This window comes from Tachyglossus aculeatus, chromosome 27 (genome assembly GCF_015852505.1).
Source record: "Tachyglossus aculeatus isolate mTacAcu1 chromosome 27, mTacAcu1.pri, whole genome shotgun sequence".
Lineage (NCBI taxonomy): Eukaryota > Metazoa > Chordata > Mammalia > Monotremata > Tachyglossidae > Tachyglossus > Tachyglossus aculeatus.
The window spans coordinates 4,312,953-4,323,245 of NC_052092.1; the positions used below are offsets into that span (position 1 = coordinate 4,312,953).

Genomic DNA, 10,293 nt, shown 5'->3' on the forward strand with positions numbered 1-10,293 from the left:
TTCAAATCTCGGCTCCGCCAATCGTCAGCTGTGTGACTTTGGGCAAGTCACGTAACTTCTCTGTGCCTCAGTTACCTCATCTGTAAAATGGGGATTAAGACTGTGAGCCCCCCGTGGGACAACCTGATCACCTTGTAACCTCCCCAGCGCTTAGAACAGTGCTTTGCACATAGTAAGCGCTTAATAAATGCCATAAAAAACACAAAAACAAATACCATTTATTATTGTTATTATTCCATTTCCTCTCAACCCTGGAGGGTCTATACAGACAGCCCCGGCCCCATACATAGTTGGGGCTCTGAGGAAAACCCCCCTCCCAGCTGAGTTGTATGGGCACCTGGGAGTGTTTGGTGGGGGGAAGAAGGATTAGCCCCCTCCCACTGCCTTAATAATAATGATGATATTTGTTAAGCGCTTACTATGTGCCAAGCACTGTTCTAAGCGCCTTTCAGGAGTACAGGAGCCCCCTCCTCTCCCCATATCCTGCCAGCCAGGGGGTCCTGACAACCCCACTCCCTCCCTGTCAGTGCTGCTGTAACTGCTCTGAAAACACCCCCACTGTTTTTTTTTTTTTATTATTGATTAAGCACTTACTATGTGTTCAGCTCCGTGCTATTGCTGGGGGGACGGAGATAGATTCTAATCAGATCGGACAGAAGCAGCGTGGCTCAGTGGAAAGAGCCCGGGCTTTGGAGTCAGAGGTCATGGGTTCAAATCCCAGCTCTGCCACTTGTCGGCTGTGTGACTTTGGGCAAGTCACTTCACTTCTCTGTGCCTCAGTTAATTCATCTGTAAAATGGGGATTAATAATAATAATAATAACGATGGCATTTATTAAGCGCTTCCTATGTGCAAAGCACTGTTCTAAGCGCTGGATTAAGACTGTGAGCCCCATGTGGGACAACCTGATCACCTTGTAACCTCCCCAGCACTTAGAACAGTGCCTTCTAGATTGTGAGCCCACTGTTGGGTAGGGACTATCTCTATACGTTGCCAACTTGTACTTCCCAAGCGCTTAGTATAGTGCTCTGCACACAGTAAGCGCTCAATAAATACGATTGATTGATTGATTGCTTTGCACATAGTAAGTGCTTAATAAATGCCATTATTATTATTATTATCGGATGCAGCACCTGTCCTATATGAGGAGGCCCCCTAGACTGTAAACTGTCTGTGGACAGGGAACGTATCTGCCAACTCTGTTGTATTGGGTTCTCCCAAGCGCTTAGTACGGTGCTCTGCATGTAGTAAGTGCTCAATAAATACCATCGATTGATTGATTGAGGCTCACAGTCTATGCCCGAGGGAGAGCAGGGATCTTAACCCCGTTTTTCAGATGAGGAGACGGAGGCCCAGAGAGGCTCGGCGACATGTCCAAGGTAACACAGCAGACCGGGGCAGAGCTGGGATGAGGACCCTGGTCTCCGGGGGTGATGGCAAACCGGCCGATCCCGGCAACCCCCCCCCCCCCAGGTGGGGAGCAGGTGCAGAGAACCACTGGCTTAGAAATCCAGAAGCCGGGCCACGGGAGACCAGTGCAGGGGACCACCCTCCGGCAACCCCAACCCACTGCGTCCAAAGCGTTCCCCCTCCCCTGCCCATGCTCCACTAACTGCCGTGCGCACTTCCATCTCCCACGACTTGACTAGACGCTTACTAATATCTTGGCCTTTGGAGGTTCCCGGAGCGGAGCCCCTCATACCGGTGATCTCATCCGGCCTCACCCTCGGGAGAAAGGGAGAGGCGGGGATCATAAGCTCCATTTTACAGAGAGGAAATTGAGGCCCAGAGAGGCCGACTGACTCGCCAGAGGTCACACAGCCAGCCGGGGGGCAGAGCCGGGGACCACATTCCCAGAGGGCAACCCGGGGGTGATGACTGGCCTCTCTCTCCAGGCCTCCGTCGAGCTGTCGCCCCAGACAAAACTGTGTGAGCGAAATCCGAAATCTCCAGCCGACCGGCATTTCCGGCCTCCTAATTGTCGCGTCGGGATAAGCGGGTCCGGATTTGGGCAGTCCGGGATGAGTCGGCCCGGAGGCTGCTGGGTGGAGGGGATGGAGGGGACAGATGTGTGCCTCCCTCTGAGCCACCCGCTGCCCGACTTCTTCTCGAGAGCCAAAATGCCAACCGCGCCCTGGCCTCGCCCCCGGATTCCAGCCTGGAGTCTGCCCCTCCTCTCCTCGGCCTCTTGGACTTCCCAGCCTCCCCTGCTCGAGGGTCCAACCCCGATGTCGGACACCGGAGAGGGGGCGAGGAATCTGTCATCTGGGCCTGGCCCAGCTCTCGTCCCTCTGGGGCCGCCTGCCTCCGCCCGCATTAGACTGCGAGTAGGGGTCTTCCCTCAGACCGGAGGGGACCCCCTATGTCCCCTCCCCGGTTCGTTTCTGGCACCGGGACCCTCTCTGTCTGACGTTTTTATCTCCTCCACTTGTCTGCTGTGTGACCTGGGGCAAGTCACTTCACTTCTCTGTGCCTCAGTTACCGCATCTGTAAAACGGGGGTTAAGACTGTGAACCCATGTGGGACAGGGACTGTGTCCATTCTGATTAGGTTGTATCTGTCCCAGCGTTCAGTACAGTGCCACACACATAGTCAGTGCTTAACAAATACCATAAAACAAAACCAACAAACAAGATTTGGCCGTCGCCAAAGCCAGTGCTCCGTGAGTGACGTTGCTTGGGGTCTGTCCGTCCGTCCACCTGGGGGGCCGTAAGAATCCGGACCCTGGATCCGGCCGAATAAGGGCGATCCTGAATCTCGGGTTCTGCCCACACAATCCTGTGCCCCCAGCCCTCCTGCCACACCCCTCGTCCCCATGGGGTTCGCCCAGTAGCAAGGCTGAGCGTAATAATAATAAAAATAATAACAGTGCTATTTGCCAGGCGCTGTACTAAGCGCTGGGGTGGACACAAGCTAATCGGGTTGGACACAGTCCCTGTCCCACGTGGAGCTCACAGTCTCAATCCCCATTTTACAGATGAGGGAACTGAGGCACAGAGAAGTGAAGTGATTTCCCCAAGGTCACACAGAAGCAGACAAGTGGCGGAGCGGGGATTAGAACCCATGACTTTCTGACTCCCAGGGCCACGCCCTATCCACTAGGCCACACAGCTGTCCACAGATTAACCCTGTTTCTGGAATTACCCCGGAACGGGAGGGCGGGGGTGAGGGTGGGCTCTGGAGGCAGAAAGACACGACTCTGTCTCAGCTCAGACCCGCTCGTCTCACCTCGTCCGGGCCATGTCTGGCCTGAGACCCGGGGGTGGATGAGGCTGGAGTCCAGCTGGGAGGGTGACCCACATGAAGCGGGATGTGCACGCCAGTGGTTCTGTAGTAATAATAATAATAATGGCATTTATTAAGTGCTTACTATGTGCAAAGCACTGTTTTAAGCGCTGGGGAGGTTACAAGGTGATCAGGTTGTCCCACGGGGGGCTCACAGCCTTCCTCCCCATTTTACAGATGAGGTTACTGAGGCCGAGAGAAGTGAAGTGACTTTCCCAAAGTCACCCAGCTGACAATTGGTGGAGGAGGGATTTGAACCCATGACCTCTGACTCCAAAGCCCGGGCTCTTTCCACTGAGCCACACTGCTTCTCTAGTAGCGGCGATGGCCGGTACCTAACCATCCGCACTCTCCCCACCGTCCCGCCAGTGATATTCAGAGGAGCAGCATGACTCAGTGGAAAGAGCCCGGGAGTCAGAGGTCATGGGTTCAAATCCTGACTCCGCCAATTGTCAGCTTTGGGCAAGTCACTTACCTTCTCTGTGCCTCAGTTACCTAATCTGTAAAATGGGGATGAAGGCTGTGAGCCCCACCGTGGGACAACCTGATCACCTTGTAACCTCCCCAGCGCTTCAAACAGTGCTTTGCACATAGTAAGCGCTTAATAAATGCCATCATTATTATCATTATTATTCCATTCCCAGGAAGCCACCGGGTGGTGCCCGCTCCCACCCCCGACCGGGGCAGGCTCTGCCATCTTCCCTCCCGCACTGACCAAGCCGTGGTCTCCCTCCCCATCACCCAGGCCGTGCCCGCAGCCGCCATGACGACGCCATCTCCCCCTCCCCCTCCCGGCTGTAACGGCAGCAGCTGGATGAACCCGGACTACTATTTCCTCTGCGACACGGAGGCCGCCTGGGGCATCGTCCTGGAGACCCTGGCAGCCGCCGGGGTGGTGGCCACGCTGGCCCTCCTCCTGACCCTCCTCCTCCTCGTCTGCAAGACCCAGGACTCGAACCGGCGGAGCGCGCTGCCCGTCCAGCTGCTCTTCCTCCTGGGGGTGCTGGGCCTGTTCGGGCTGACCTTCGCCTTCATCATCCGCTACAACCAGCACACGGGGCCCACCCGCTTCTTCCTGTTCGGGGTGCTCTTCGCCCTCTGCTTCTCCTGCCTGCTGGCCCACGCCCTCAACCTGGCCCTCCTGTCCCGCGGGCGCTGCCCGCTGTCGTGGCCCCAGCTCCTGGGCCTCGCCGTGGGCTTCAGCCTGGTGCAGACCATCATCGCCATCGAATACGTCACCCTCGGGCTGACCAAACACAGAGACACCTTCTCGGCCATGTTGCCCAACGAACGGGCCGTGGACTTCGTCCTGCTGCTGATCTACGTCCTCTTCCTCATGGCCTCGGCCTTCCTGGTGTCCGCGGCCTCCTTCTGCGGCCCCTACGCGGGCTGGAAGCGGCACGGGGCCCACATCTACGTCACCGTCCTCTTCTCCATCGCCCTCTGGGCCGCCTGGATCACCCTCCTGACGCGGGTCAACCGCGACCTGAACCATCAACCGCAGTGGGACGACCCGGTGCTGGCCGTGGCGCTGGTGGCCAACGCCTGGGCCTTCCTGCTGCTGTACGCGGTGCCCGAGGCCTGCCTCCTCACCAAGCAGCGGTGCCCGCGGGACTATCCCGGGGAGGACGGGCCCTGCCGGCCACAGCTAATGAAGCAGAGCGTGGGGCTGGAGAACCCGGCCTTCTCCCGGGAGGCCGGAGCCCGAGGTAAGGACGCCTCCCCTCCGACTCGCTCGCTCCCGCTCTCCGTGCTCTAGCACGGCCTGACGGGGGGGAAACCAGAGCTGCCCTCCAGGGTCAAGGGTCACGGAGGCCAGCCGGGCAACCCTACGGGATCATCGGCTTTCTTCACCTTCCCGTTTCCTCAACTCCTGTTTCCTCCCCCTTTTTTTTTAATTTAAATGTTTTTTTCCATGGTATCTGTAAAACGTTGCCACGGGCCAGACACTGTACTAAGCGCTGGGGCCGATATAAGACAATCGGGTTGTTGTATCCCATCCGTGGAACGGGAAGCAGCATGGCTTAGAGGATAGAGCTGGGTCCTGGAAGTCAGAAGGATCTGTTCTAATCCTGGCTCTGCCACTTCACTTCTCTGGGCCTCAGTTACCTCATCAATCGATCAATCAGATGTATCTGTTCATTCATTCAATCGTATTTATTGAGCGCTTACTGTGTGCAGAGCACTGTACTAAGCGCTTGATCTGTTGAGCGCTTACTCTGTGCGGAGCACTGTACTAAGCGCTAGGAAGAGTACAACGGAGTTCTAGACTGTGAGCTCGTTGTGGGCAAAGACTGTCTCTATTACTGTATTGTACTTTCCCAAGCACTTCGTACAGCGCTGTGCACACAGTAAGCGCTTAATAAATGTGATTGAATTAAATGTATGTGTTCATGTGCAGGCAGACGTATGTGTAGATGTGTGTGGGGTGTGTTTATGTGTGTGTGTGTGTGTGTGTGTATGTGTGTGTGTTTGCACACACATGCATGCTTGCGTACCTACCCTCTGGTTCCATCTTGGCATATGCCGCTCGGTTTCTGAGCTCAGGAAAGTCAGCCAGCCCCCCGGGACTGCGTGTCCTCGGTCCAGGCATTGTGGCTCCGTCCTGGTTGGGCAGGCTGACCCCTGACCTCTGGCGATTTATTTATTTTACTATTTATTTTACTACTTATTTTATTTATTTATTTATTTATTTTACCTGTTTATTTTACTTATTTACTTATTTATTTATTTTACTTATTTATTTTACTTATTTACTTATTTATTTTACTATTTTATCTATCTATTTACTTATTTATTTATTTATTTATTTTACTTATTTTTTTATTATTTTACTTATTTATTTTACTATTTATTTTATTTATTTATTTATTTTACTTTATTATTTTACTTATTTATTTATCTTACTATTTATTTTATTTATTTATTTATTTTACTTTATTTATTTTGCTTATTTATTTATTTATTTATTTTACTTGTGCATATCTATTCTATTTATTTTATTTTGTTAATATATTTTGTTTTGTTCTCTGTCTCCCCCTTCTAGACTGTGAGCCCACTGTTGGGTAGGGACCGTCTCTATATGTTGCCAACTTGTACTTCCCAAGCGCTTAGTACAGTGCTCTGCACACAGTAAGCGCTCAATAAATACGATTGATTGATTGATTGATTGGCGATGAGGACGGGGAACACTGACACACCGCCTCCTCTTCCTCCTCCTGTCGGGGTTCAGGTATGGACGACCCAGGGGAGACCCTGTACACCCAATACTCCGCACACTTCCAGCTGCAGGTAGAGCCCGCGATGGCGTGAGGGAGGAGGGGGCATTGGCATTTGCAGATGGTGGAGGGTGGGGATGGGACGGACAATGGCAGGGACAGATTTTGGACGAAGGGTGGATGCGGGGCAGAGGGGCAGGTGATCCTGGGGGAGGAGAGGAGGACTTGGGGGGGACACCGGCCTTTGGGAAAGTTGACGGGGCCCGGCCGGGTTGGACCGACAAGGTGGACCCCAGACCGATGTGTTGGCATGGTGTCAAGTCCCCCCTCACCCTCTCCTCCCCCGTTCCCTTTTCAGAACCAGGACTCTGCGAAGGACTTCTCCATCCCCCGGCCCAAGCCCCGGACGGGCCCCTACGACGACTATGCCGGCAGGAAAGACGGCCTCTGAGGGCTCCTGTGGCCGCAGAGACCAGCTCAGAGGGGCCCGTCCGGCCGGGGGCAACCGGACGCTCATCGCCGGGGCCGGAGGACACCCAGACCCCGCGCTGGGCCTGCCCGCTCACCCCGCGGACCCGGGAGGGGGAAGCCGAGGTGACCGGGCCGCTGCCTCGGGCCGGCGGGTGACTCCCGGGGCCTTGCCCTGGCCAGAAATCTTGGCAGACTCAGGGTTAACCCAGACACACATACACACATGTGTGTGCATGCACACATACGTGTCCCTCACCCAGAGTGGGGCCGGTCGGGGGTGGTTGGTGCCCTCCCCCGCCTGCTCAAACCCTGGACTCCTCTCCGGTCCCGAGTGAGGGAGGACCAGGGCAGGGTTGGGGCAGCCCCGGCCGGGCTCTGACCGCTTGCCACCCTCCCCCTGCCTGCCCCCTCGGCTATGGGGAGGCCTCTTTCTCCCCACCCGTGTCCACTCCAAGTTTCTCTCTGACCCCACTCGTGATCCTCTCGTGGACCCCACTCTCGCCCAAACCACGGGGGGAGAAATCCCGTCCATGGCCTTCCCTACCCACAGATGACTCCGCATTCCCTGCAGCACTGGCAGAGAGTGGGTGACATTGGAGGGACGATCCTCAGCCTGTAATAAGTTATTTGTCCTTCCTTCGAAGGAGCAAACAATAAAGATACGATAGCGACCACGCCGTCTCTCTGCCCTCTGCTTCCTGCCCCTGAACTGCCCTCTTCTTGGGTATTCCATAACCCAGATGTGGGAGATTTCTGTCGGGTACCCCATGTTCTCACAGAGACAGGGAGGGAACTGTTTGAGCGCCTACTCCCATAGAGAAGCAGCGTGGCTCAGTGGAAAGAGCCCGGGCCTTGGAGTCAGAGGTCATGGGTTCAAATCCCGGCTCCGCCACTTGTCAGCTGTGTGACTTTGGGCAGGTCACCACTTCTCTGGGCCTCAGTGACCTCATCTGGAAAATGGAGATTAATAATAATAATAATGATGGTGTGTATTAAGTGCTTACTATGTGCAAAGCACTGTTCTAAGCACTGGGGAGGTTACAAGGTGATCAGGTTGTCCTATGTAGGGCTCACAGTCTTAATCCCCATTTTACAGATGAGGTCACTGAGGCACAGAGAATCAATCATATTTATTGAGCGCTTACTGTGTGCAGAGCACTGTACTAAGCACTTGGGAAGTACAAGTTGGCAACATATAGAGTCCCTACCCAACAGTGGGCTCACAGTGTAAAAGGGGGAGACAGAGAACAAAACCAAACATACTAACAAAATAAAATAAATAGAATAGATATGTACAAGTAACATAGAGTAATAAATATGTACATACATATATACAGGTGCTGTGGGGAAGGCAAGGAGGTAAGATGGGGGGGATGGAGAGGGGGGTGAGGGGGAGAGGAAGAAAGGGGCTCAGTCTGGGAAGGCCTCCTGGAGGAGGTGAGCTCTCAAGTAGGGCCTTGAAGGGAGGAAGAGAGCTAGTTTGGCAGATGGGCAGAGGGATTGGGGGCATTCCAGGCCCGGGGGATGATGTGGGCCGGGGGTCGATGGCAGGACAGGCGAGAACGAGGCCCGGTGAGGAGATTAGCAGTGGCAGAGGAGCGGAGGGTGTGGGCTGGGCTGGAGAAGGAGAGAAGGGAGGTGAGGTAAGAGGAGGCGAGGAGATGGACAGCCTTGAAGCCCAGGGTGAGGAGTTTCTGCCTGATGCACAGATTGATTGGTAGCCACTGGAGATTTTTGAGGAGGGGAGTAACATGCCCAGAGCGTTTCTGGACAAAGACAATCCGGGCAGTGGCATGAAGTATGGATTGAAGTGGGGAGAGACACGAGGATGGGAGATGAGAGAGAAGTGAAGTGACTTGTCCAAAGTCACACAGCTGACAAGTGGCGGAGCGGGGATTTGAACCTATGACCTCTGACTCCAAAGCCCGGGCTCTTTCCTTCACTGTGTGAGCCCCACGTGGGACAACTTGATGACCTTGTAACCCCCGCCCCCCCAGCGCTTAGAACAGTGCCTGGCACATAGTAAGCGCTTTTCCAGCTCTTAGAACGTACTTTGTACATAGTAAGCGCTTAATAAATGCCATTATTATTATTATTAATATTAATAAACCAAAAAAGGCATCCCTCAGACACGGCCGGGGCGGGGTTGCAGGTGCGCGGTCTGTCCACCAGGTGGAGCAGCTAGAGACAGTCCTGTGCCGGGTGTGTGGAGTGGCACCGAGTGCCCACCAGGTGGCGCAAATGTAGACAATCCGCTCCACGAGGTGTTGATTTCCTGACGTAGCGGCACGCACTGTCCACCAGGTGGCGCAGACGCCGCGGCGATGGTAATTCAGTAATAATGATGGCATTTGTTAAGCGCTTACTACTACTAATAATAATAATGATGGCATTTATTAAGCGCTTACTATGTGCAAAGCACTGTTCTAAGCGCTGGGGAGGTGACAAGGTGATCAGGTTGTCCCCCGGCGGGCTCACAGTTTTCATCCCCATTTGACAGATGAGGGAACTGAGGCAGAGAAAAGTGAAGTGACTTGCCCAAAGTCACACAGCTGACAGTTGGCGGAGCTGGGATTTGAACCCATGACCTCTGACTCCCAAGCCCGGGCTCTTTCCACTGAGCCACGCTGCTTCTCTAATAATAATAATAATAATATTTGTTAAGAGCTTACTACGTGCCAAGCACTGCTCTATACACTGGGGTAGATAGAAGGTAATAATAATAATAATGATATTTTAAAGCACTTACTATGTGCCAAACACTGTTCTCAACGCTGGGGGTAGATAGAAGGTAATAATAATAATGATATTTGTTAAGCACTTACTATGTGCCAAGCACTGTTCTAAACTCTGGGTTAGATAGAAGATAATAATAATAATTATTATTATATTTGTTAAGCACTTACTATGTGCCAAGCACTGTTCCAACCGCTGGGGTAGGTAGAAGGTAATAGTAATAATAATTATGATATTTAAGCGCTTACTATGTGCCAAGCACTGTTCTAAATGCAGGTGTAGATAGAAGGTAATAATAATAATAGTAATGATATTTGTTAAGCACTTACTATGTGCCAAGCACTGTTCTAAGCTCTGGGGTAGATACAAGGTAATGAGGTTGTCCCCCCTGGGGCTCCCAGTCTTAATCCCCATTTTATAGACGAGATAACTGAGGCACAGAGAAGTTAAGTGACTTGCCCAAAGTCTCACAGCTGACAAGTGGCGGAGGTGGGATTAGAACTCACGACCCCTGACTCCCAAGCCCGGAATTTTTCCACCGAGCCATGCTGCTTCACAGTGATAATATAACAATTGTGGTCTT

The 10,293-nt window shown here is 53.4% G+C and overlaps 1 protein-coding gene across 1 annotated transcript; it reads left to right on the forward strand.

Annotated features, from left to right (window-relative positions):
* The first annotated feature begins 3,931 nt into the window (after positions 1 to 3,931).
* On the forward strand, positions 3,932 to 7,648 carry GPRC5A (G protein-coupled receptor class C group 5 member A). The gene is made up of 3 exons (XM_038767906.1): positions 3,932 to 4,994; positions 6,518 to 6,576; positions 6,862 to 7,648. The coding sequence occupies exons 1-3, from the start codon at positions 4,049 to 4,051 to the stop codon at positions 6,952 to 6,954; spliced, it is 1,098 nt and encodes a 365-aa protein (XP_038623834.1). The 5' UTR covers positions 3,932 to 4,048; the 3' UTR covers positions 6,955 to 7,648.
* Positions 7,649 to 10,293: the final 2,645 nt, after the last annotated feature.

What these genes read in the sequence shown, in the direction of transcription:
- GPRC5A (XM_038767906.1), top strand. Translation starts at nt 4,049, where the DNA reads ATGACGACGCCATCTCCCCCTCCCCCTCCCGGCTGTAACGGCAGCAGC. An exon ending in CCGGGAGGCCGGAGCCCGAG is followed by an intron (nt 4,995 to 6,517) that starts GTAAGGACGCCT and finishes GTCGGGGTTCAG; the next exon opens with GTATGGACGACCCAGGGGAG. An exon ending in CCGCACACTTCCAGCTGCAG is followed by an intron (nt 6,577 to 6,861) that starts GTAGAGCCCGCG and finishes TTCCCTTTTCAG; the next exon opens with AACCAGGACTCTGCGAAGGA.